Here is a 27,722-nt window from a genome sequence, read left to right on the forward strand (position 1 = left end):
AGTTATAGAAATTATATGACCTCTGCATAATTTTAATCCTCGTTTTTTCCATCTTTATCTATTTTGTACTTTGGATTAACTGCATGTCTCGTCCTCAAGATTATAAGATGCGTGACATTTTACTCCTCAAACTATATTTATTGTAATTTCTAACTTGAACTTTCAAATTTATTAAAATTAAGTCCTACGAACTAATGCAAAATCAATATAGAGAGCTATAATTAATAATATGATAATAATTTAGATGTTATATTACTTTTATATCAACATGCCTAAAGAAAATAAGAAATTTCAGATTAAAAATTATAACAAATTAAAGTTTGACGACCAAAATATTACATGCCTCATAGTTGGGAAACCAAACATGTAATTTATTCGCATACTTTTAATTCAGTAACCTAATTTCTAAATAAAGAAAAATAGTATAACTCAATATTGAGCCATCATCCTAAATATGAGGCGTTACAAGGATTCGGTAAACATATGGTGCAAAAAATAAATAAATAAATAAATTGACGTGTTGTACATAGAGGATAATTTGCCCTCCCATAGTAATTAAAATTCACACGATATAAGGTGGAGCATTTTTTAAAAATTTTAAATCTTTAATGTCGAATTCTAAAATTAGATGATCCAAATAAAATTTAGGCACATTTAGAGAGTCGCAATGCAATTCAACCTTTAAATATCCCAACATAATATCTTTTTTTCTTGACTTACTTTTTCTTAAAAATAAATTTAATTAAAAATATAAAGCAATTTAATTTTGAACTTGAAATGATTGATATCAATTATCAATCTTTTTACCCTTGCGCTAGGGTCGGTGAATCAAGTCAACAGGATATTTCTAATTAAAGCACTCTTCATCCTCTTCACCGAAGCCGGCCACTTGGTCCGAAGATGGAAGAGCTTCTCATCGTCCTCTCCTCTTCACGGATATGGCAGAATTTGTCGGGATGAAGGTTAGCGAGTGGTTCGCGTTCTACGTTCTAGATAGGCTGGTCAGCAAGGTCTTCTCCTACTTCTCCGGGCGATGCGATCTGCTGAAAGGCGTGGAGGACATGCTGCGGGACGTGGAGGATCGGCTTCCGCGCATCCGAGCGGTGATCGACGCGGCCGAGGGGATGCCCGTCAGGGATCCGGCGCTGGCCAAATGGATAGCCGAGCTCAAAGACGCCGCGTACGCGGCCGACGACGTCGTGGACGAGTTCGAGTTCAGAGAGCTGCACGACAGATTGCACCCGCGGGGCAAGGTGGGTGAGCTATCATCCTCGGCTCACAAACTTCTCGCGCATTTTACCTTCTCGGACGAGGACCTCATTAAAAGCTTGAAGAATCTTGTAGAGAATCTTGATAAAATTTATGCCGACATAGGCCACAGGGAATTGAAGCTGGATCAGTACTGCAAAGATAAGAAGGAAGCCACCGCGGCCTGCAGGGAGACCAGCTCGTTCATGCTGGAAGACAAGGTGTTTGGGAGGGACAAAGAGACACAGATGATGCTAGATCTGCTGCTCAGCGCAGGCGAGCCGGCTGATCGTGGTGGCGCCACTACATGCAGCAGTGCAGCGGGGAGCAGCAGCGGTCCTGGTCTTGCCGTTCTTCCGATCGTAGGTATAGGAGGAGTCGGCAAGACAACTCTTGCGCAGCTTATCTACAATGATCCAAGGGTAGCCCAGCACTTTCAGCTTCGGAGGTGGGTCTACGTCTCTGACAATTTCGACGTGAAAAGGATCTCCAAAGAGCTGGTGCATGGGGGGATTGCCGATCCTCGCTTCGTCGATATCAGTTTAGATGAGGCTCTAGTGAAGGTCACGGATGCCACTAGGAATGAAAGGTTCTTGTTCGTACTCGATGACGTGTGGGACGAGAGAGGAATCAAGTGGAAGGAGCTCCGTAGTGCATTGAAATTCGGGTTGAAAGGAAGTGTTGTTTTAGTAACTACTCAAAGCCCGGTTGTGGCAGATCTTATGGGGACCGTGGAACCGATTGAGTTGAAGTGCTTGGAGGACTACGACTATTGGGAGCTCTTTGAACACTACGCGTTTGGCGATCAGGATCAGCTTGACGGGAGCAAGCGGAAAAGGCTGCAATTAATTGGTCAAGAAATATCGAAAAAGCTACACGGCTTACCGCTTGCAGGAAAGGTGCTCGGAACTCTGCTCCAATCCGAACAACAAGAGGGGTACTGGAGATCAATCTCCGAAAGCGAGTGGTGGAAGCAAGAACTTGCGCTAGATAGCATCCTTCCATCTCTTGGATTGAGCTATCAGCACTTGACCACGAACCAGAAACAATGCTTTGCTTACACTTCTATATTCCCGAGGGGTTACGAATTCGAGAAGGAACAACTGGTCCACATGTGGATTGCACAGGGATTTATCCAATTCGACTCCGACCAGAGAACCAGACCGGAGGACTCAGGCAATCGTATGTTTGATGAGTTAGCCAACAGGCACTTCTTTTTTCCTACGATGCATAACAAGTTTGTGATGCATGATCTGATCAGAGACTTGGCCGTGTATGTTTCGTTGGATGAATGTTATGCGGTCAATGAGTGGCCGGTAAAGTTTCCAGCGACTGTTCATCACTTAACTCTTAATACAGATAATCTAGATGTGCTAAGGGACGTCCCCAAGTTTCAAAGATTACGATCTATCATATTTTTTCGAGAATATGATTCTTCAGAACTTGATGAGATTCTCGAAGGAATCTTAAAGAATCTCAAAAGCCTGCGAGTGCTAGATTTGTCACACAGCGGTATACAAATAAAAAAGTTACCAGATGCTATCTGTGACCTATCACATCTTCGGTACCTAGATATTTCGTGCACTGGTATCAGGCAATTTCCAAAACAGTTTTCCAGGCTTTGCCATCTACAGGTTCTTAACTTGCAGCGCTGTCGCTTTAAGAAGATGCCTGAAGGAATGAATAGACTAATAAATATGCGACATTTATACGCAGGAGCTGAAACAATTGCTCTAATTGATGGGATCGGGAGACTTACCGACCTTCAGGAGTTGGAAGAATTCCGCATCACAAGGAAGAGAGGACACCGGATCGAAGAGTTGAAGGGACTGAGAAACCTCCGGAGGCGACTTGTTATACAAAATCTTGAGAGTGTGGAAAGTAGGGAGGAGGCCATGGCAGCCGACTTAAAGAACAAAGAATACCTTAATGCACTATGCTTGAATAGGAAGCCTGATGTAAAAGGCCAGTGTGATCTGGAGGAGCAAATGTTTGAAGGCCTAGAACCACATTACAGTCTTAAAAATCTTACAATTCGGCATTATGGAGGTGCGACACTTCCAAATTGGCTGGCAAAGAAGCAGCATCTCACCAATCTAGAATCTGTTTACCTAAGCAACTGTGCTAGGTGCGCGAGTCTGCCACCCCTCGGGCATCTTCCTTTTCTCAAGGTCCTCCACATTAGCATGATGCCTGCAGTTAAACGAATCGGAGTTGAATTCTATGGGGATGCTGATCAAGTCTTTCCATCACTCGAGGATCTCAGCTTTACCGACTTGAAGGAATGGGAAGAATGGGAAGAGTGGCCTCACACCGAAGGTCGGCAATTTTTCCCTCGACTCCGTCTAGTCCACATTTTCACTTGCTGGAAGCTGAGAAAAGTCCCACTTCATTACTTAAGTTCAGCAGTGATTGAGCTCAGAATTCGTGGGTGTGGTGACTTGGGCGGTGCCCTGCCTCGATGTCTACAGAGCCTAACCTCCCTCATCATCCTAGAATTGAGTAACTACCCACATAGAACATCAGTTTGTCTGTCTAACCTAAGGCATCTAGAGTTGTTGAAACTCGGATGGTCAGAGTTTAGCCTACTTACCGGGTTTCGGTCCCTCACTAGCCTGAAAGATTTGCAAATTGGAGGATGCCCCAAGGTGAATGATTTCATGCAGACTGAGCTGCCATATGAGGATCCAGATCTGAGATCACTCTCTTTTTTCAGCACGGACGATATCCCTTTCAACAATGTGTGGATCACACTAGGAACTGCCCGCTCCCTCCGTTATATTATCCTTCAGAACTGCGATCATCTTGCTTGCTTCAAGGTAGAGCAGGAAGAATGGTTCCAGAAGCTAATCTTACTCGAAGAACTATCATTCTTGGCGTGTCGAAATTTGCAAAGCCTTCCTACTTCTCTAGTAACCTTTTCCTCCATCAAGAAGTTGTCCATAGGCCTCTGCCCTGAGATTAAATCACTGCCAGAGAATGGCCTACCAGCTTCGCTTAAAGAATTGCGCATCTGGGGGTGCCCATCGCTGAAGGAGCGCTGTGTAAAGGATCAAGGACTAGACTGGCAACTTATTGCTCACGTTCCTTTTATATTCATAGATGGTGAAACCGTACAAATTCTGTGAGAGAGTAGTTAAGCTAACTAATTAATCAGTTTCTTTATCTGGTACTGAGTTTCATTACTTTCTTTCTAATATTTGTGTTTTTTTGTACATCTGTTTTCACGATTCATAAGTTATGTATATTTCAATACATAGTTATATTCATATAGTTAAAGATAACATCATTGGAAACTCTTTGAAAGAGATTTTAAGATTGAGGCCAACTTAATTAGTTTCTGCAACAGAATGNTTATAATATAGGAATTTGAGAACTACTTGAGGAAAAAGGAGTAAATTAGTCCCATACTGGAACTACAACTTTGTTTTTAACTTGCTACTCGTAAGATTGAGAGTAATAACTTACTTGAAATTTTTCATTTGTGTTGAAATTGAATGGTTTATAGTTGTCAAATTTTTTTGTAATATTAAAGTTGAAAGCCAGCTCTAAATATGCGGTGTACAGACTAGACTAGAGCCAAAATCTTGCTCCTGATCAAGCATGGGATCCACCCTAGCTAGCTCGCTACTCCAATACCCGCACCGCTGCCTCCTTCCTGATCTGATCTGATCAAGCATCGATCGAATTCTGGCCGTGGCCGGAATGAGGAAGCATGTCACCACCATCTCGGCATCTCCCCACCAGGCCACCACATCCACATGCAAATCGACGGCTCCCATCCCATGATCCCATCCCATCCCATCATCCTGTCATACGCAATTTGGCCGTCTTCCCATAATGCTCGACTAATAATAATACTTAACAGATGATAGATACCATTTTCTTTGTTACTTAAACATAAAATCTATAACACTTAAAAACTCCATATCGACCAAATTCCGTGAAAAAACTTTTTCACATCATTTACCAAGTATTCAAGTGGTCTCAAAATTTAAAAACTTTCAACTGCATTTATAAGATATATTTGAGATTACTTGATCACTAACCGAATGATATAAAATTACATAATTTGGTCCCCATGTTGTTCAAGTTCTATAGATTATATCTAATAAGAGTGGTAAATTCCTCCCTCTGAACCAGATAACTTGCAATCGATCAAGCAAATACAGATCGAACATCGGAAAGCTAATTTGCCACCTGACGATGACAGATCTTAGTATCCAATGCGACCAAAACATGTTCATGTCACAAAAGCACCAACAAAACAATCTACACATTTGTGCCAGTGTGGCTATCATTGTATATTTTGTAGAAAAATTGCCCCAGAATATTTCCAGGGCAAGGAGTACCGCGCCCAGCAGTTGCTCCCAGAATATTTCAAAATTGCCTCCACAGGGAATCATTCAGCAAAAATACAAGGAACAAAAGAGTTGTAAGCCTAGCAATTCAACTCCCAACTGAGATCCAACTATAGTGCTGCAAAGAGTGAAGACCTCATAGATCATATTAACATGAATATTCAAAAATATCAATTATTAGTCACCAAGTAGTTTCAACTGCTCCGGAGAAGGGTATATGCGAATTCCAAGGGGAACAAAGCGATTCCTTTGCTCTCGAGCAGCTGATTCGCAACCTGCATGTTGGACTCCATCAGTTGGCCCATCATTTCTCCAAGCGGCTCTGCAGACATCTGCGGATGAAGCAAATAGTGCCCATAACCCTGCTCAGCACATTGAGATCAACTAAATGTGAGATATTAAAATGTCCAAAATTATTTTTTGAATAGATAATTTACAGACCGAATCTTGACAGTGTTTTAACTTTCAATGTCAGATCAAAGTTACTGGAGTCCATGAAAAGGGAGATATCAAATTAAATAGCTGTCTTACTGTAGCTGGTTTGCTTTATTACAGTACTTCAACACAGAATAACCCTGCTCAGCATATTGAGATCTATTGAATGTGAGATATTAAAATGTCCCAAAATATTTTTGAATAGACAATTTACAGGCCAAATCTTGACACTCTTTTAACTTTCAATGTCGGTTCATAGTTTACTGGAGTTCATGAAAAGGGGGAGAACAAATTAAATTGCAGGCTTATTATAGCTGGTTTGTTTTACTGCATTAATAAGCCGGTCTGTTTTACTGCACTCCGACATGGAAGAATCAGAATCTGAGTTTTAGGAAGAATTATTCTCCACTTTAAGCCAAAAGCATGCCGTGAAGCCGGTGATTAGCATTTCGCAGGTTCTCTTTGCCAACACAAAGATATCTATGTAAATATCGATAAAACTATTAAGTAGAGTATAAGAGAAAATAATAGTAACCTTTTGGTTAAAAAGTACAGTACCTGAAAGATGGTCCCTTTTGATCCGACTATGCAACCTTTTAAAGTTTTGATTTTGGTACCCAGCCTTGCCAATTTGTTTAATTTAAGCCATTTGACAGTTCTTCCAGGACAAAATTTAGACTAATCACTTACTTTAATTAATTTATAGTCCCAGGAATTACATGAAAGATAACCAACGCATCCAAATTTTGTATTTACAAGCTCATGGCTTACCTATGGTCACACGAATTAAACAATGGACTTGTTTAATTTTATTGGATTTATATCAAGCCCGAAAAGATAAACAACGCATCAAAATTTGAAGCAGCAAGAGTCATTAAATGGCTCATTCAAATGAATTAAAAGGTTAGATAGCAAAATCAAAATTATTAAAAGTCAAGTAGTCAAATCAAAATGGGTGATAATTTAGGCAAGTTCCAGACATTGTTATCTAAACTTTGGTCCCTTTCTAGGAAAATCCTGGTGAAATTTCTTTCAATGTGTTTTACATGTGTTTGGGCCGAAAGTTGCTTACTGATTAATACTAATAGCCCGCTTCTGACAGACAAGTGGTAACATGGTAGCCAATCAGGCTTCGTAGTCTAGGTACCATAACAAGCAGCACATGTTGCACAAATCACATCCTGCTAAATATTATTAGAAGAGGTAAGCGTGCAAATACATGCAATTGTTTTGCTAGTGGAAAAAAGTTTTCCTACAAGGTTTGAATATTCATCCTATATTCTAATTGGCTCTTATGAACAATCGCCCTGAACGAATCCGAGACCAGAACTTTTTTTTTGGGTTAAATAAATTAAAAGAGAACTCAGCTTGAGCATGCATGCCTAAATTGCCGAAACTAGGACATAGAGACCAAATTTGACTAATCGACTAATCATTTGTACTATTTCATTCATCATATCTTGCTATATTTAATAAAGTTGATCATATACTCCATTTAAAGTAGCATAAACAATAATATTTCACATACCAGCTATTGTAAAATCAAGTTTTTTATGATCATTACAACTCTATATTTTTCATATGGTTTCTCTTAGAAAAATTTAGAGACTTCTCAACCAAGGGTGAAAATCTTGAAGCCAATAAAACTTCTGTAACCAAAAATTTAAGAGCACATTTCAAACTCTAAACTTAAACTGACATTTCGAAGCAAACAATCAGCTTATACAGAAAGAGCTTGTGACACAAATTCAAAAAAAGAGAGAACTTCTAAATCAAGTGAAAACTCCCAATTCTGGAGGTGTATTATAGGTGCTAACAAAATCTATAAAGTAGGCACTAGGAATTCGTTAAGGAATGCCAGAGGGACTTTAAGCATGACAGTTGGTTGGGAGATGTAGGGGAAATACGTCCACATAAGGAGTGAATATAAGAGTTTTTGGCAACCTCTAGACTTTTATAATTATTTTCCCCAATGAAGGATTCCTAATAATATAGGGGTTTGATTTTTTTATTATACGAATTCCTATCAGGGATTTCCCTAATCAAGGATTCCCAAAACAATGGAATTTGATTTCGGATATGAAACATAACTCGGTTTACATAAAGAGATGAATATAGACTTTTGGCGACCTCTAGACTGTTCTTATTATTTTCCCCAGCAAAGGATTCCTAATAATATGGGGGTTTGATTCTTTCTTATACAAATTCCTATCAAGGATTCCTCAATCAAGGATTCCTAATATAATGGAATTTGATTTCAGATACAAATATAACTGAGTGTTATATAAAGGAGACCCTAGAGTATATCAAGATATATTCTCTGCCACATAGAAACCTTAGATGCCACATCCTATTCTCTCTTGAAACACCATCCTAGGCATCTAAGATTTAGTATGCATATTTCAGCACTCAAGTAGACCTTTCCTTAATCACAGGCACAAAAGATATCAAAAGTGTGACACCCCCAGAATATGGAATAATCCTATATATGAGGTATAGCAGGACCAAACCTCTTAACCCAGTTATAGCATTTTGGGCAATAGCTAGGCCCAAGAGGTTAAGAGGGTTGAGCGAGCCTAGGGGTAGAGTAGTTTTAGGATAGTTGACCCCCTTGGGAAGCGGGACGTCACAGTTGATATCAGAGGCAATCACAAGCCGAAAGTTTGGGATGAGTTTTAGTTGAGCCAAGATCATACAGCGGGCAAGAGCGCGGCACCCCGGCTGAAGCTTATTAGGGGTGAAGTGCGACTTCCCACAAGGTCAGCTAAGGCTAGCGAGACGAGTCTCACATCACCTGGTACTTGTAAATGCGCTTAAGCCTAAAGAGAATGTCAGTGATGTGACACCCCCAGGATTTGGAATAGTCCTATATATGAAGTATATTAGAGCGAAATATCTTAACTTGACTATGGCATTTTAGGCCGTGGTTAGGTCCAAGAGGTTAAGAGAGTTGGGCGAGTCTAGAGCTAGAGAAATTCTAGGATGACCCCTCTGGGAAGCGGGGCGTCACAAAAAGGGTCATGAAACAAGCTTCTATCAATTCAGGTTTGTGGGTACAAAAATTTAGGAGCAACTTGATTCCTCAGAAAAGTATAAAAAAAAGTTTTTCAAGAAAAATGTTTTCAGTAGAAAACTTCTTTTTCAGTTTTTGCTCGTTTGGTTCCAAGGAATACTAGCTTTTTTGGAAAGCTTTTTCCAAATTACATGGAAAACTTGTGTTCTCATTTCATGGAAAACTTTTTTCTCGAAATTTTTTTTTCCATACTTTTTCGATATACCAAACAGCCCCTTACCTTCTTCCACAGGTGAGAGCACCCAAACCACTAAATTTCGAACCTGAATGATTTGGTGGGTGATAAAGTTACATTTGTGGAGACTCACGATGAATGCAAGGATAGAAGATAAGAGTTGAGAGGGAACTTTAAAGTGCTGAAGATGATGTTAATTGTTAAAGGAAGAACTAAATCAAGGCATTGACAAAAAGGAGTAGCGAATAGGTAGTAAGAAATATACCACTAAGACAGTATAAGTATATCTTTAACGGATGTGAAAGACATGCTGTGGCCAAATTCTTATGGAAAGTGTTTGCGCAGCTAATGATTAATGTTTTTTTATGGCTTTCCAATCAAAACAGAATTTTACTGAAAGGGAAACGTATCAAGACAGAACTAAGAAGGAATGGAGAAGATGCATACTTCAATGTGTAGCAATGACAGAAAGGCAATAGATCACGTATTACTATCATAGAATACAAAAAAGTTTGAAAAACAAAATTATAGAAGTCGGGGCTCAGTGCGATAACTTTTCCTTGCTCCTACAAGGAGCAATCGAATGAACAAAAAAAAAGATTATGAATCATATGAGCAAAGCATGGGAAATTTATCATGATGATGATTAGTTGAAAGATCATGCAATAAATCATATTATAGTTCAAAATATGTCCTGCATCATGGATAGTTTAGTGGAAGCCATCAACAGAAATTTTAACAGATTATCTAACTCATATAGAGATAACAAAAAACTACACCTATGACCACTCAAGTATGACCCTGCCTACTAATGAAGATTTCAATATATAGGTCAAGTAAAAGAGGACACTTTGAGGAGCAGATCAAGTTTCTCCGACCAGCTCTTTTCATTGCTATTATTCACTTTTTGGTGGTTATGTCTTTGTGAAAATGATTATAATAGGTTGAAAGGTATTCAAGCTTAGTCTTTTGGTTGGATTTATATGAGAAGTGTAGATACAGCGATGGCATAATTTTATTTTCTTGCCCTTGTTGTTGGACATTAGTTTGGTTGGGTAGTGATGAACTGTGTAAGGGTGAGGCGTCTAACCACCCCCCACACCCCCACCCCCGAAAACACCTCTGCGAGAATAACTCTAGTGCTCTCCAAGGCATATGCTGGGTAAGATTCTAAATTTCTAACTTCCGTGACAAAATTAACTAGGCTTAGTTGTTTAAGTACTTAACATTCAGTTCTTTCTAGAGTTGTCTTCATGAATTTATTCAGCATACTTGACATTCAGTTCTTTCTATAGCTGTCTATTTGAATTTATTTAACATATTAAAAAACTGCTAATTTTGTATAATGTAACAAAACACCATCCCTTGCCACTTTCATGGCATGGCACCTTCTGTAAAGCCATAAGCACAGCAAATGACATCGACCTGTATAGAAAGAGTCCTAAACAACAAGAAAGCCTTACACCTATTATTCAAGGTTCTTCATGTAATGTCTTATCCAGCTTTATCTAGTAATGCCCATCAAATCTGAGGAAAAATCTGAGGAATGCATTGAAATTTAGAAAAGCACTCATTCACTAATCATAATAAAAGGTGATTTGCAACCTTACTCGAGATTAATCAAAATTCCATGATTCTACAATAAAAATGATAGGGCCAGCCTATTCAATAAGTTATCACGAGTAGAAAATTTTGAAGAAAGCATTGACAACATTTTTTTTAATTTAATCAACTAAAAAAGAGGTACGAAAAAGCAAGTGATACCTCAACATGAACAAAGCGATGATCAGTCTCTTCACCATCTAAGCGGCTCTCACTCAATACCTGCCATTCAAGTGATTATAACAAGATTTACTAAGCACAAAAATGCCTTGGACACTTAAGGACAGCAGAATCACGTACCTTCAGCTGTAGTTTCAAAAACTTGACGTAGTCAATTAAATCATCAAAGGCAGATTCTTTGTTCCTCTAAATAGATGTGTTTGAAAATAAAAGAAATGAAGATTAGACTTTGCTAATGAATTTTCACAAGAATCTAAATTTCTTGGCAATAAACAAAACATGGAAAGTAATTCATAGAATGATGCAGAATAAGCTTGAACCTATGTTGATCGAATTAAACCGATTTAATTTATCGTTTTTTAAATTAGATTAGATTAGTTGAGTATATCTTTTCGTTAGTTAAATGAGGATTTTTAGCTATCCTCTTATTTGCTTTTATCTGTTTTTAAATTTTTATTTTTTCGTTAATCTCTAGATAAAGTTGTTTTAGTTTGGTCATTTAGGATAAGATTAAATTCTAAGTTGTTTATGTATAGATAAGGTTAAGAATAGTATAAATAAGGCATAAGGCTTCTTTGTATGGGGATGAATATGAATTTATGAATTTATGAATTTATAATGAAGACAAATGCTTTGGCAATGATGTCTTTTTTTTCCTTCGCAAATGCGTCGCCCTAGAGTGAGTCCAGATTATTATCTTTTCTATTTTTTGAATTTTTCTATTTGCTTTAATTTTCTTTTTTTTAATTACGAAAATTTCTAAAAAAGTATTTCAAAAACATTCAAATTTTCAAAAAGCTTTCAAAATCATAAATTATATTTTGGAGCCCTCTAAAACCGTAAGACCCTATATGTTGTCCTACATCAGATCTGGAATCAAAGCTTAGGCTATCTGACGGTTCTATTTTGTCAAAGTTTTGGGCTTGTGAATGAAAACAAGGTGAAAATTGTAAAAAATAAAGGTGAGAAAAAGAATTATAAAAAAGAGTGGAGTGAAAAAAAAAAAAAGTTGAAAGAAAAGTGAGTGGAGAAAAAGAAATGGAGAGTGTGTAAAACAAAAAAAAAGAAAAAAAACATTATGGATGCAAAAGAATGTTTTCAAAATGTTTTTCAAAAGTATAGTGGAAGAAAAGGAATTCATATTGAGTCTTTAAAAGAAATATGCGAGAAGACAAGAGTTGAGTTTGATGAATGGTTGTACAATCAGAGATCATATTTTGAGAGAAAAAAAAAATGATATTCGAATGAAAATACTAGATGACTTGAGATGGTGGTATAGACAAAGGCAAATATTTCATCTTGATTTTAACAGAATAATTTTTGAGGAAGAAGAAAAAAGGTTAAAAGATATTGAAGATGGTGCTCAAATTGCTGAAGATGATTTTCAATGTATGGGTAAGGTCAGATATGAGTGTCAATTGAACCAACTAAAAGTTCATCTGGAGAACCTAATTGCTTAACAGAGTATGCTAGCTATAGCACAATTGGGAGTTGACAATTCTGATTCAATTCCATCTACACTATCTGATTGCAAAGAAGTTCTAGATTTGATCGAGTTAGAATTTGAACATCCGCAAATAAATCATGAAGCCAATGTCGATCGGCATGTTGAAAAGATAAGATTGTCGATCGAGTTACCTTTATTGCCCCAACAATATGAGTCCACTATACTAGAGCTTCAGATTGCATCGAAAGCATCTTTCTTATTGGTATCTGTTACGATATATTTTATCTATATTAGGATGTTACGATATATTAGGATATTGTGTATTATTATCTTATATAGATTAGTATCATTGCTCTATAGAGTAGGATTATATAGTATGTAATCCTAGTTATACTCTTACTATAATAGTCATTGTTACTACAGTAAGACAATCTCTTGTACTATATATATATTCATTAATACAACTCAAGAGGGTATGCACTTTAGCCCTTCTTTCATGGTATCAGAGCAGGAAATCCTGAGTTCGAGTCACGCCAGGCTCCTAGCATATTAATTTCTTTCCATTTAATTTAAGCCCACGTCATGGGCCAGGCCAACTAAAAAAGTCTCGAACCCAGACGTGAGGGGGAGTGTTAAATATAAAAATATTTAAACACCGTTCTCCAACAGCTTAAGCTTTTAGAGTACAATGGTTGTTTCACATGGTATCAGAGCAGGAGGTCCTGAGTTCGAGTCACGCCAGGCTCCTAGCATATTAATTTCCTCCCATTTAATTCAAGCCCACGTCATGGGCCGACTAAAAAAGTCTCCAGCCCATACGTGAGGGGGAGTGTTAAATATAAAAATGTTTAAACACCGTTCTCTAACAGCTTAAGCTTTTAGAGTACAACGGTTGTTTCACATGGTATCAGAGCGGGAACCCTAATGTGGGGATATCGATCCATAGCCACCATCCACCATAAATGTAACATACCAGATTTTGGTATAAAAATAAAAATAAATAAAAATAGTGTGAGAAGCTATTTTTATTGGATTTAGAGAAGTAAAACATAAGTCAGAAATGACTTGTGCTNGAGTATCGTGCTGTAGCCTACACACTTGCTGAGACAGTCTGGATTCGTCGTCTCCTTCGTGACCTTCGTGTTTTCTTATGGCGCTCTATCAGTATTTATTGCGATAATCTCAGCACCACCTACCTTGCGGCCAATCCTGTTCTCCATGCTCGCACGAAGCACATTAAACTTGATCATCAATTTTTGCGGGAAAAAGTTCAATTTGGTGATTTGGCCTTAATTCATATCCCTTCTGACAAGGAACTTGCCGACATTTTCACCAAGCCCCTGTTATCCTCTCGGTTTTCGATATTGCGGCTCAATCTTCGCATCGGACCACCGGATGCTTAGCTTGCGGGGGGATGTTACGATATATTTTATCTATATTAGGATGTTACGATATATTAGGATATTGTGTATTATTACCTTATATAGAGTAGTATCATTGCCTTCTATAGAGTAGGATTATATGGTATGTAATCCTAGTTATACTCTTACTATAGTAGTCATTGTTACTACAGTAAGACAATCTCTTGTACTATATATATTCATTAATACAACTCAAGAGGGTATGCACTTTAGCCCTTCTTTCAGTATCAAACCTTACGAAATCTCATGAACTTATCAGTTGTTCTTCCTACTTCAATACCAAATTGGAAACTCAAATAATACAAGTAGTTCGACAGGCAGGCATTGGGCTACATATGATACAAGTGGTTCGACATGCAGGCGTTGGGCTGCATCACTGTATTCTGCACGCTTGGTTGTTTCCTATCTCCTTACAAATCCAACTGATCTCAAGTACGAGATCCTGCGCAACGAAAGCGAATGATGCAGAACAAGCCTGAACCTCTGTTGATCGAATTAAACCGATTTAGTTCATCGTTTTATAAATTAGATTAGATTAGTTGAGAATATCTTTTCGTTAGTCAAATGAGAATTTTTTTGTTAATCTCTAAATAAAGTTGTTTTAGTTGGTTATTTAGAATACGATTAAATTCTAAGTTGGTTATCTATAGATAAGGTTAAGAATAGTATAAATAAGACATAAAGCTTCTTTGTACGGGGATGAATATGAATTTATGAATTTATAATGAAGACAAATACTTTGGCAATGATATCTTTTTTTTCCTTCACGAATGTATCGCCCTGGAGTGAGTTCAATCCCAAAGTGAGTTCGGTTCAGGAGTGAGTCCTCATTATCTTTTCTATTTTTTTCTATTTTTTTGAATTTTTCTATTTTCTTCAATTTTCATTTTTTTAATTACGAAAATTTCTAAAAAAGTATTTCAAAAACTTTCAAATTTGCAAAACGCTTTCAAAATCATAAATTATATTTTGGAGCCCTCTAAAAACATAGGACTCTATATTCTGTCCTACATCACATGACCTTTAGGTGATCATATTGTGTTGAAAACGAAAGGACAAGAATTTATTACAGGATAGGCTCTTAACACTATAAATACTTGGCTCTTGATACTTTAAGTGCAGGTTTGATGAATAAAAATTTCTACTCTTGTTCTTTGTCCTCGCCATGGTGTTCTTCTTCCTAGTGTGATCATCGATGCTACTTCCTCGTGCCGAAATCGTCTTCTTCCTCAACTTGATCGTTGTCAATTCTTCCTTGTAGTAAGATCGGCTTCTGCTTCTACATGGTCTTCTTCCGCAATTTGATAGTTGTCGCTTCTTCCTCGTGGCAAGATCAGCTTTTGCTTCTAGCACTCCTCTTCTTCCGGATCCCTACCTCCTCACATCTTCCCGTTACTTCTACCCATGGTGTATGACCCTCCTCGTCGATCATGGATCCCTCGCAATAGTGTGATCGGTGCATTTCTTGTATCTTATCTTCTCCTTCATCTCCCGATAGCCTATTATCCCCCTTTCAATCTAGCCTTCCACATTACCAACTACTTTTATCAAAACAACTAAATCTAAAAGCTTTCAGTCCGATAAAACTAAATTTACCTCTTTGGAACTATTATATGTATTTTCAATTGGGTGTTTTTATCTTATATATTGAAGGTTTATCACCATCTTAGTATTGCTCTGATTCAATTTTAATTTTTCGTTTTGCTGAAATTTTTTGCTTCCTTACTTTAATTTTAGTAAAGTTCGACGGAATCGATAAATTGAACCTAGTTTATCTCAAGGAATACCTTTAAACAAAAAAAAAGTTGAAAATTCATATTTAGCAATACCTCGGTTTGCATCATTTTTTTCTTTGATTTATCCAATTTCGTGAAGCATTTTCATTTTCTATTCAATTCAAACTATGCCTACACTATCCTCGATCCAGGCATTTAACCCTTTATGCAGATGTGTCGGTTGTCAAGAGAAAATGAAGAAAAGCATTAATCAACAATGTATCTTACAAGAAGCAAAATCTAAATCTGCAACAGCGATTTTATAGGCATTACATGGATTCACCATAAAGATTTGACTTTGCATTAATGACGCATTTGGTTCACACTATCCTGCCATGATGACTGGGAATCCTATAGGAATATTTTCAAATTACTGCAATTGGTTCATCCCACATGTAATCCTCTAAGTAATGTAGGATTACTAGCAGCGCAGGATTTCCCTTTAATATTATCGATGAGAAGGGTGGGTATCTTGCATCACTAATTGCAGGTACTCCTGCAACTTATGAAAATTTTCAAAATTTCCTCTCCCCACCCCCAATTGCCTCAATTTTAAATTTAAAATAGATTCAAAATTTAATTTCTCATTAGAATATAGATAAAAAATATGAACTCAAACTGAAATATAAATTCAAAATCTGAACTTGAATTTAAAATTTCAATCATTCAAAAATTTGAATTTGAATCTGAAATTTGAATTCAAAAACTGAATTTGAATATTGATTCTGAATCCAAAATCAAATATGAATATGAAATTCAAATTCAAAATCAATTTTTGAATTTGAACTTGAATTACAAATATGAATTTGAATTGAAATTCAATTTGAATATCTAAATATGAAATTGGAATTCAAAATCTGAATTTGAATTTGAAGTTTGAATTCAATTTTTAAATTTGAATTCAAAATCTAAATTTTAATTTGTAATTCGAATTCAAAATCAAAATTTGAATTTAAAATTTTAACCTATGTTTAAATTTAAAACTTAAATCTGAATTTAAATTTGAACTTGAATTCAAGATTTATTCAAATTTCAATGAATATGAGTGCATGGGTATTTTTGGAATAGTGCTAAAATCTGTAAGACAAACCAAACACAGCAATCTTACATGTACAGTAATTTGCCATCACACTACAGTACTAAATCAATCTCAGTAATGCAGCATTAATAGTAATCTAATTCACAAGAATCAGATTGCAAGTTATGTTGAAATAACTAGAAATGCTTCATAGTGCGAACCAAACACACCCTAAGAACTTATAAACTTATAATTTGAGAACCTTGAAGCCCTCTCCGCATTTCACAGAGAGTGGGGCCCGCCCACTCTTCTTGGACAAGTGTAGTGTGAAGCGATCTGTAATTGGTCACTACTGCAGAATCGGCTCCAATGTAAAGGTAATGAGAGAAATTTTTACCTTTGTATTATTTTTCTTATGTCAAGCCTTCATCACCTGCTTTGTCTTTCAGTATGGTTAATCTAATGTTAGCCATTAATAGCTATTTGTATCAGATTATGAATAGAATTCGGAAATTGGCATACTGATGTGATAGTAAAGGTACTATTACGTTGTCTATTCCTTTCAGTGTTGCAGATTGTGAATTCTGTTGTGATGGATCATGCGACTATTGAAGATGGATGTCAGCTATATATGCAGTAATGTGCAGCTTCAAAAGTGCACAGTTTTGAAAGATTGTCAGGTGATTACTTTTTGTCCTGTGCTCCTTTCTTTTGGCTTTTTTTTTCTCCTTTTGGCATTCTCTTCACTGCACTATTATAAAGGGTGGTTAAACTTGCACATTGCTCCTCCAAGCTTTCTGCTATATTGTTGAAATTGTTCATATATATGCCTATGTGGTAGCATAAATATTTGATTAAGAAACCTCAGTGTAACAAACTTTGATAGACTATATTTAACTTGGAATGTGGCACTAACAGTTGGTCGGAATAAAACATGTTTGAGCTTAAGCAAATGTCCGGTCTAAAGATAGGTATGCTTCTTAAGAACGAGTAGATCCACTTGAGTATATCTTTGACAACTTGAGAAACCATGTTATCTTCTCCAACTTCAACAAACTGGGAATGCTAATACCAAATCCTGCACAATTAAGTTCTCATCTTAAAGCATTCTCACGACATCTTGGTTTCTATATTCTCGACAATTCAAAATGATGTGTTATTGATTTCATCAACAATGTCAGTATTCTTAGTCATGCATGCTGGCATGCTTAGCTTATTTCTTTTGGTTCGTAATCTATTTACTCATCGCCTTTCCAGGTTGGAGCAGGCTATGTTGTTACTACTGGGAGCGAGCACAAATCAGAGGCTCTCTCTAAAAGGTAGAATAAACCAAGTTTTGTCATTCTTGCTTTTATAAAATTGAGAATAACCAAGTTTTCTAAGTTTTACTTCGTCATATATAGATCTTTAAATTTATCTACGTGCTATATAAAGTTTATTTAATTTTTTTAATTGCTCAAAAAAAATCAAATTGTTCAGTTCCATATAGTTAGGTTCTTTGCGATTATCATCGGTAGGTTTTAAATTTTTCATACCCCTTTAGTTTAAATAAGATTGAAATCAGGATAATAAATGGCCTGATATAAAGAACATATTGCATTTTTTTGTCACATGTTGCATATTTGTGTGTTTCCTTGCTTTAGTGCATACAGTGTTTGTTTGATGATAACAGTGTTACGGCTGGCCCAATTACCAAATATAAAGATGACTTGATGATTTGATATTTTTGAATCAATATTTGAGATAAAGTTGTAAACAAATATTTCAGAATTATTTTATATCAAATAAATATATTCGTTAATTCTATTAAAAGTATAACAAACAATTTATAATAATAAACTATAATAATGCCTATCCGCCGCATCGTGTGGGGCTCTAAACTAGTTAAACATTATGCTCAAGAATAATAATAATAATCTACTCCAAAGAGTAGATAGGAATGGAATCTTTGCTTAAGTGATTAGCTCCTTTCTAGCTTTCTGCAGTTTTCGTAGGACCTATCTCCCAGCGATTGGTGAAAATCACTTGATGATATAGTTTCCAACTATTAGATACTACTCCCTTTGCTCCACGGAGTGAGAATAGCCAGTGATTTAAAAAGCGTGCCTCAGGCGCATGCCTAGCCCCTAGGCGGGCGACCTCGCCAAGGCGCACGCCTCATGCGCCCAGGCGCACGCCTACCCTGAGGCGCAAGGCGCGCCCAAAGCAAAAAGGTTGCCTGATGGGTTTGGACTTTGGATCCAACTCATCCAACAAACCCGTTAAGTGTAAAAAAGAAAAAAAAAACCATGAGAAGCCCTAAAAATTGAGCAGACTCCTGAGTTTTTCGCTCGAGCAAGCATCACGCCATCATCTCTCTTTCTCCTTCTCGCTGGCCACTCGAGCAAGTATCATGCCATCATCTCTCTCCTTCTCGCTAGCTCTTCACGGCTCCACAGCCTCCTTTCGAGCAAGAATCTCTATTTTTCTCGCTGGCTCTCCACGGTTCTAGTGCTCCGCTTGACGGCTCGAGCATGGATCACCTCTCTCTCTCTTTCTCGTTCACTCTCCGAGGTTCCGCCATCATGCTGCAGGTGCAATCCTCTCCCTCTCTCACACTTTTTAATTTCTCTTCCTCTCGCATGTTACCTCTCACGCTTTTTTTTCTTGTAAACAGAGAGCTCTTTCGCTGTTCTCTCTCTTTTTTTTTGTAAACAGTAAATACACTCTCTTTCTCTGTTCTCTTTTTTTTTCCTTTTTTTAAAAAAGTAAATAGTGTGTGTTTTCTCCATTTTTTTGTAAATAGTAAACACTCTTTTCTATTTTTTCTTTTTTGTAAACAGTAAAGTTTTCTCCATGTTTTCTCTACTTTTTTCTTTTTTTTTTGTAAACAGTAAACACTATTTTCTCTATTTTTCCTTTTTTGGGTGAACAGTAAACACTTTTATTTTTTGGTAAACAATAAACACTTGCAACACCTCTCTCCGCTTAGTTTTTTTTTAACAGCATTTTTGTCTGATAAGTGAATAAGTGATTAAAAAATAAATAATATAAGACCATATGTCACCGTTTCAACTTGGAAAAAGACTAGTAAAACTTGCATTTTTGCTGAATTAGAAATTTTGCTGAAACATTGCTTAGTTTTTAGATTTCTTTTCCATATTTTTGGAGTTCTAACTTGCTGTTGAATTTCTTGAATGGATTCGGAAGCATCCAAAAGAGGCCCTCCATATTTGTTTATTTCAAGTGTGCGCCCCACCTCTCTCAGGCGCACGCCTACGCCTTGCGCCTTGCGCCTAGCAGCCTTTTGCGCCTTGGCTTTTTAAAACACTGAGAATAGCACTACTCACACTCAATTATGACCTACTTCATAAACATCAGGCAACAAGGATTCGTGTATGTAGGGTGTTAAAAATTAAGATGTAAAATATTTAAGAACAATGTCCAATATCCAATGCAAATCTAACAAAAGTACTAGATGTATAACCCCAAAACATATTTTAATTACATGCAATAACAAAAATCAATAAAGAAATGCACAGCCACACTTGGCAATGTTTGATGGGATGCTTTTGTTTGCATTGATAGTATATAGGATTGTGCTTTGCTTCAGCACACAAAACAATGACAGTGCAAAACCGACATAGGAAACATTTGAGATGTAAAGGAGAACTAACCATAAAATTATATTCTACGATGAGGCTTCGCAACCATCTACGAATGAAAGATTCGGTGGCATGTATGTACCTTCTTTGAATATGGTAGGCAATTTTGAAGTGCTTTTATTCCTTCTGATATCCTGGCTCTTCGAAGCTATGATTAGCAAAATAACAAATGTAAGCACATATTTGATAGATAAATTCGGGTTCCAAAAAACCTATATTATAATGAAATTGGCCTGTGCATGACACAGGAGTTTAATAAAGCTATTCATCACTATCAATTGTCAACATCCCTAAGAGAGAGATTGAAAGGACAAATAGAGTCAAGTTAAAATAGTTTCACAACTCTGCACCACTTTCTTCAATAGATAATTCAATGTTAACCAGATGGATACTCTGGAATACATTTTGGGGCTTTTGGCACGCTTCTCTATAAAATTATCCACTTCATACATGCCCCAAACCATTGTAAACTCTCAATTTTCATATACAGTCCTCCAAATGCAGATTCTGTTAAAAAAAAAAAAGAAAAAAAGAACACCCTCCTTACCTTGGGAAGTAGTCCTATTCAAGGGCCAAGTTGGTTTCGTTTTAGAAAACTACTTCTAAAGAGGGACACTAATGCTAGCACAAGATCTATATGTAAGAAATTATGGTGTTGAAGAGCAGATCTAAAATTTTCAGGTAATAAATGTAGATAGATGATTTGGCAGGGGTATACAAGTTAATATCTCTACATGGTTTGTACATAGATCCTTACCTTATCATTTGCTACACTCTTGTTTTTGCTTTTGCTTGATCGAACTATCTCCTTACAATCAGCCTCCGCTAGATTGAAGTAATGCTCATTCGATTTTGGCTTCATCAGTGCATAACTCTGTCAGGTATAAGCAGTATTTGGATTAGAATGCAGCAAGTTGGTACCTAGATATTCCCCCGTGTAGATGATCTAAACAACTGAAAATTGTTTCGGCATGTACAACAATTTACACAAAAGATAGACAGAACAAGGAAAAGATTACCTGATTGAAATTTTGATTTTCACCATTACTGGACATTCTGCCTGTTTGTTCTTCTGCATCTAGCATCGAATGTGTGATCTGCTAGAAAAACAAAGCAATATATATTGAATTATGAGAACATATTTTGACCCAAAAGATGAAATTCTATAGTACAAAATCCTTTTGGCAGTAATACCATAGGAAGATTGTAAACCTCAATATGTGTTCTGCATTCCACTGAATCTACAGCCTTTGAAGAACCACTTGCAGTGCTTGTAATCCTACTACTGATTATAGGACCAAGAGATTTAACTCCTGAAGCACCAATGTCCGCAAGTGATGAGTTTCCAGAGACTTTTCTTAAAGGATTTGATGAGAACTTTGAATCGTCAAAATGACCATCTTTTAGTTCAAAGAACCCTCTTACGTCATGCAATCTATTGATTGCTTGGGGATTTGCATGAAGTATTCTTGTACTGCTTGAAAAAGGACCAGGGAAAAGCATATCGGCATCATTACCACATACATTTAGAAAACTCTTCTGACAAGCCCAAATATTTTGAAGAGTAGGCATGTCATTTCTTGGGGCAGTTATAAGATTCACCGGTACATCTCTGTATGGTTCCCGCACCGGCTCTACACTGCTCGTTTCAAGTCTCTTCGGCATATCAGATTCAGCTTTACTACTACGTCTTGTTCCACCAAAAGCATGCATCTGACAATTCTTGGAACTAGTATGAGGGAGCATTTTCATGAGCTAGCACAAATTACCAATTGGTAATGAACTTAAAGGGCCCTTTTGGTTCACGGTTTGTAATATTCTAGTAATCCTCCATATTTTCTATTGAAAATATTCAAATCATTACCATATAACTCAAGTTAGGTAGTTGTAAAAGGTGTTAGTGAAGTAGTCGAATGTTGATTTTTAGGTGATAGGAATAATAGATTATCATGGGTTAGGAGATATTCTCATTTCCATGCTTGATGGGAATCACTAGTAGTTTGTTAATAAGAATATACTAGTTTGTTAGCAACATCCCAATCCATGTGGCTGGCTTAGTAAGAAACTTGCCATTCCAAATATAAAATATATAACAATCCCAGAATATTACAAACCTTGAACCAAACAGCCCCTAAGTGTCATATTAAGTGATCATGCATAGTATCATGCTTGCAATAGAGATATTTATATTGCGTAATTTTGGGATAACAAACAAATAGCAGTGAGCAAATTCGGTAACTGCAATGCAATGAAAGCAACAAATTAATAGCAATAATAACAGGCATCTAACTCATTTTAAACTAAGATAAATTGAATATACTAGTTAGTGTGATGAGTACAGCAGTTTGTGTTATCAGCGGGTATAAGCAACCAACACTTGCTTGTGGCATCCAAGAACAAACTGATAAACCAGAATGGAAGAACTTAGAGATAAGCCCTGAAAAACTATTTCTGCTCTTCTTGAATATAAATAGAAAACATTTCCTTTGCTCAGTGTTTCAGTGCCCAACTTGTTGACAGTTTCATCCAATATAGGTCAGCCTAGAGCCCATCACTTCGTTTCATAGTTAGGCTCATGATCAAACTATCCAAAAAGAAAGGACTAAACCGAAAGTAATTTAGGCCTTATTTTTTTATGCTGATGTTTTTTGAACTTTTAAACTCAAATTCCATGTGATTTGATTGCGGGCAAGTGGATGCTTATTGTAATCTATACATCTGTTAGCAGAGACGAAGCTAGGACTCAACTATAAGGGGGGCCAAAATACATACAAATCAAAACTTCAGCAAATAAATAAGATTTATCTAATCAAATTTTTTATGAGAAAATATGCTAACTAAATAATTAGTGTAAAAAAAAATATTACCCCTTTTTCTATTTATGCTTACTTAACTTTTAATTGTTTTATTTATATTATTTCACTCAAATAACTTTGAAATTTACTAAATCTAATAGTAATTCAGTTAGTGATCTAATTTCTTAATTTTTAGTAAATACAATTATGACAAGTGATGACTACTAGTTGATAGAGCTATTAAATTTAATATAATCTTTAATTTAATTAAATTAAAAGATTATCTAAAATAATTATAATTTATGAAGGTACTAAACAAAAAAAAAAAAAAGTAAATTCATAGTTGAGAGAGCACTATGTTAACACCAAGAATTTTTTTAAAAGATAGGTCAGTTGATATACTTTTGAGCAAGGTTTTAAGTACCGCCCCGTGCCGTACGGCACGGGACGTGCCGTACAGTACAGGAGGGGTATCGCATCCCCCCTGCGTCTCGCGGCNTGTCACACCGCGAAACTTTCGGTGAATCAGGGAAACAAAAATCGATTTTCTAAACAAATTTTGATCAATATATTTTTTTAAAGAAAAAAAAAATGAATGTAATTGCGGTACTATTCTAGTTGTTCTAGTAATTATATATTTCCTAATCGAATCAATATATAGAAACAAAAGAATAGTTGTACTTTTCAAATAAAAACAAAAGAATTTTAATTTCTATTCTACATCAGGTATAGTTGTACTTTATATACAAAATGATTACATGCATGTTAATTGATGAGTATAGTAAGCTATACATTGCAAATATTAATAATTATTTGTTTAAATCTTTCAAAATAACATTATAAAACTTATTGGAACAAAAAAAAACTTAAATAAGTCCGTGCCAAAGCGTGCCAGTAGGAGGTCATGCGTATCCATCGGCACGCACACATACCACGTGTCGGCACGGAAGCGTACCCCTGCCGTACCGTGCCAGGGAAAGAATGGCACGCCCCCGTGCCACGACACTTTAAACCTTGCTTTTGAGATTAGCTAAAAGTATATCTTTAAGAATTTTATATATAGGGGACTATTATGCAATTATGAAAAGTCTAGGGGAACCATACCACCCCCCCCAAGTGTTCACATAGCTTCCGTCTTTGTCTGTTAGTTTCATATTGCAACAACAAAAATAAAAATAAAAAAAAAATAAAAACTAGGTAAATAGCTTTTTCGTTTTTCTTTTTTTTTCTCCACAAACATTGTTCTTTTCTTTTTCTCCACAGACGTTTTTCTTTAAACTAATTGCTAAAGTGATACTGTCAAACTCTTCAATATTCAAAGCATTATTTAATGAGTTCATTTGTGGTGTAATTAACTTCAAATGAATCATTAATCCTTCTGATTATGACGCAGGATTCTGAAGAATTAAATCAATTTCATAGATAATGTATTAACACTAGGATATTACGATCTAAGTGTTCCCACGAAAAACTTTACTGCCCATGAGACAGTTACTAAGCATTATAGATATCTTGAAACTACCAAGGGATTTTCCATATTGTTAACAAAATCGGCGATCTTTTCTTCACAATGATCCACTAAACAACTCGGTCATTCTAGTACCACAAAGTTAAAAATAAGATTCCAACTTTGTACTTATCAAGCATCAAATTTTGAACTCAAAGTCTACCAAACATCTCTATGTCACAAAACAATCAGCTAATGACACACCATTGTAACATCTACAAAATTCAGTAATAAAGAGCATTACAGATCCGGTTGCAAATCAATCAATACACAGGCTTTGAAAAATTTTAAGCAATTTGCTTTCTTAATGGTAGCTATCAGCATCACACACACATTTGTTGTTCTTAGTAACCAGCTATCATCAGTTGCTGATCTCTTTCATACCGGGCCTAGTTCATTACCTAAATTTGGCATGGATTGAAGTAAAAGTTGATTGTTGAAGAGCCTTTTTGGAACCATTTGTCCTTTTCCTTCAGATGACAAGGGGATGACCCAAAAAGAATATATTTATGAAGATATAATGCTTACAATAAAATGTTGTTAAAGATAGACAACTCATTTGTAAAGGTTGATGGCTTGTTTCCGCTAGGGGCCCTCTTTTCCCTCTACCATATTTTTTTCAGGTCTCCTCTGTTTCTTATATCAATTTTCTATCTCTACTTTATCAAACCTTACCCTTTTATCTTAGTTATTAAACTGAATTATCTGCTAAAATACAGGTTTCAGCATCACCAGGCATCATGTATGTAGTTTGAAACATCTGAATAACTTCATGGCATAAAGAATCACTTCTAACAAAGCACCAAAGCCATTTCCACTCTTCATTGATCTTTATCAAAATTAAGCACATAGTAAGAGAGACTACTACCGACACGATTTCCCAATTTTCAGTATGCAATGCATCAATGCAGTGAGAAAGATTGAGAAAATATAAATCTTCCCGCTACCCACAAAAATACATAGTAAGAAGGCGCGCATTGTTGTTGCAGGAAATGTATTAGGCAAACTGAGGACCTTCTCACAGCTCATTTTGCGAGTTCAAGAAAGAAGATGATGGATCCAAAGCTCCAACCAGCAGCCATAGTTAAAAGCATTTTCACCATAATTCCATAGCCATTTCTAACCCCATCAAGTTGTGGAAATGTGATTTTCATTTTCTTTTTTCTTTTTCCTTTCCAGAAGAGAGACATGTGTTTGTTCTTACGCAGTATATTGTCTAAAGCCTCAGATGCACTCACAACATTGCAAAAGTGCCGTGAAAATGGATTTTGTTTGTAAAGCAATGCAAATTCTAATTATTTGACAAAACAGAACAATGCAGTGAGTAAAAAAGCCCAAGTAATTCTTCATGTACCCCATAAGGCACCTCAAAATATTGTTGATGAGTTAACAACACACACATAACAATTGATTAGTTTTAGCTTTTTAGAGTTGGTGTCCTATCAGGCTAATACCAATCCCTAGTTCCTATGCATGCAATGCTGTTCATCAATAATATTCTAAAGGATCTGTGGGCCACAAAAAGCATTACTCAAAAGCAAACAAATTCTATCTCATTCTTAATATCTTTAAGACATGAAATCAGATGCAGAGAGAGCTCTGAAGAACGACAAGAAGCAGTACAGGTCCATGCCGTCAGTCAAAGAATTAATTATCCTTTTCCCCAACTTTGGTAGAAATTTGTAGTTAGCTATCATAAGATGCTCAAGAACATACACGTTTCCATTTTGGTTCATCTCTTTTCAAATCTCTTTTTTGGTACATCAAACAAGCAGAAAAACAAGAGAGTGCAATCCCAAACAAAATCTTTGCACCAACGACGCCCTTCTCTCATGTTAGGGCTAGTTTGGCCCTTTTCCTGCTATGTTGAACGTAAATATTAAAAACACCACTATGTAGTATCTTAAGTTATTTGAATATAACAATTGTTTCACATTATTTCACAATAGTATCAGAGCAAGAAAGAGAAACAGAATTCGAATCCCATCAGGTCGCTATTCTCATTGCATTCAAGTCCACGTCTTGGGTCTGTGACTGTGAATAACTCTTGAGCCCAGACATGAGGATGAGTGCTGGATATAGGTATTAAAAGCATTATTCTCTAGTAGATTAAGCTTTTGGAGGATGACTGTTGTTTCGCATCATTTAATAAGAACGGCATTTAAATATTATATATTCAGCATGCTTCGGCTTTCAGCAGCACAACCTTTGGCAGTGTGTTCGGCAAATCAACGATCAGGAGCTGAGCCGTAAAGGCACAGACTCTAATTTCGTGCTTGTGATTTTACTGCGGAAAGAATCTATTGAGAAACTATTCGGACAACACTTTGTACTAGTATGGCGATGCTTTTTTTTGTCTTATAGATTGTCTTCAGCATGCTCTGATCTAGCGTTCGGCAAAAGCCGTAACCTCAACAAGAGTATAAACTCTAATTTAGTGCTTCTGATTCCGCTGTAAAAGAAAGAAAGAAAGAAAGAAAGAAAGAAAGAAAGAAAGAATCAGGCAGGCAGGGAACTGCTTTCTGATAACAGTTGATCATCAGACAGGCTCAGCACTCTACAATGCGGGTTCGAACAAGCTAAGCTCTCTATCCCTCCTACTACTAGTACTACCTCTTTCTCTGCATACTGATGATCAGTCTCGCTCGCAGCAATCACCAAACAAGAATGAAAGAAAGAACCCGATCGAGCCTGAGCCTGAGCCTAAGCCTAAGCCTAAGCCTAAGCTACGATCCGAGAATGGGGGACACTACAATAATATTCGGAAGCAAAAACCGCAGGAATGGAAAGGATGGAGAAGGAAAGCACCTGAGCACCTGCTCCGGTGCCTGCCGTGGTGAGATGGGTTCCGGGTGGAAGGAGAGGGCGCCCGCCGAGGGATAGATAAAGAAAAAAAAAGGTCGATGATGCCGTCAGCACTCAGGACTTATGTAGGATTCAGGAAGAGGAGGGGAGGGGAGGGGAGGGTTTTAGCCTTTTATTCGGAGGGAGGACTGAGGAGGTAACAAACAGGAGAAATGCCGAGTCTATTACAAGACTAC

General features: G+C 36.6%; 2 protein-coding genes across 10 annotated transcripts; one reads left to right on the top strand and one right to left on the bottom strand.

Annotated features, from left to right (window-relative positions):
* LOC109724514 (putative disease resistance protein RGA1) lies at positions 326–4,532 on the top strand. Of its 2 annotated transcripts, XM_020253365.1 has the most exons (2): positions 326–1,253; positions 1,375–4,532. In XM_020253365.1, the coding sequence occupies exons 1-2, from the start codon at positions 1,034–1,036 to the stop codon at positions 4,374–4,376; spliced, it is 3,222 nt and encodes a 1,073-aa protein (XP_020108954.1). In that variant the 5' UTR covers positions 326–1,033; the 3' UTR covers positions 4,377–4,532. The 2 variants fall into 2 exon arrangements, with proteins under 2 accessions (XP_020108954.1, XP_020108953.1); XM_020253364.1 differs by having other exon boundaries at positions 326–4,532.
* Positions 5,374–27,722, bottom strand: LOC109724187 (transcription factor bHLH66-like). Of its 8 annotated transcripts, none has more exons than XM_020252921.1 (8): positions 27,490–27,718; positions 21,592–22,092; positions 21,399–21,479; positions 21,137–21,253; positions 20,462–20,527; positions 11,195–11,260; positions 11,057–11,116; positions 5,374–5,971 (listed from the first exon to the last, which is right to left on the bottom strand). In XM_020252921.1, the coding sequence occupies exons 2-8, from the start codon at positions 22,090–22,092 to the stop codon at positions 5,804–5,806; spliced, it is 1,059 nt and encodes a 352-aa protein (XP_020108510.1). In that variant the 5' UTR covers positions 27,490–27,718; the 3' UTR covers positions 5,374–5,803. The 8 variants fall into 8 exon arrangements, with proteins under 8 accessions (XP_020108510.1, XP_020108507.1, XP_020108508.1 ...); XM_020252918.1 differs by having other exon boundaries at positions 21,574–22,092; XM_020252919.1 differs by having other exon boundaries at positions 21,574–22,108.

This window comes from Ananas comosus, linkage group 18, assembly GCF_001540865.1.
Source record: "Ananas comosus cultivar F153 linkage group 18, ASM154086v1, whole genome shotgun sequence".
Classification (NCBI taxonomy): domain Eukaryota; kingdom Viridiplantae; phylum Streptophyta; class Magnoliopsida; order Poales; family Bromeliaceae; genus Ananas; species Ananas comosus.

Excerpts from the sequence above, each read along its gene's own strand:
- LOC109724514 (XM_020253364.1), top strand. The coding sequence starts at position 939 with ATGGCAGAATTTGTCGGGATGAAGGTTAGCGAGTGGTTCGCGTTCTAC.
- LOC109724187 (XM_020252918.1), bottom strand. The coding sequence starts at position 22,092 with ATGCATGCTTTTGGTGGAACAAGACGTAGTAGTAAAGCTGAATCTGAT. Across the intron at positions 11,261-20,461 it reads GCCTACCATATTCAAAGAAG|AGGAACAAAGAATCTGCCTT; the intron begins GTACATACATGC and ends ACATCTATTTAG. Across the intron at positions 11,117-11,194 it reads TTTTGAAACTACAGCTGAAG|GTATTGAGTGAGAGCCGCTT; the intron begins GTACGTGATTCT and ends CTTGAATGGCAG.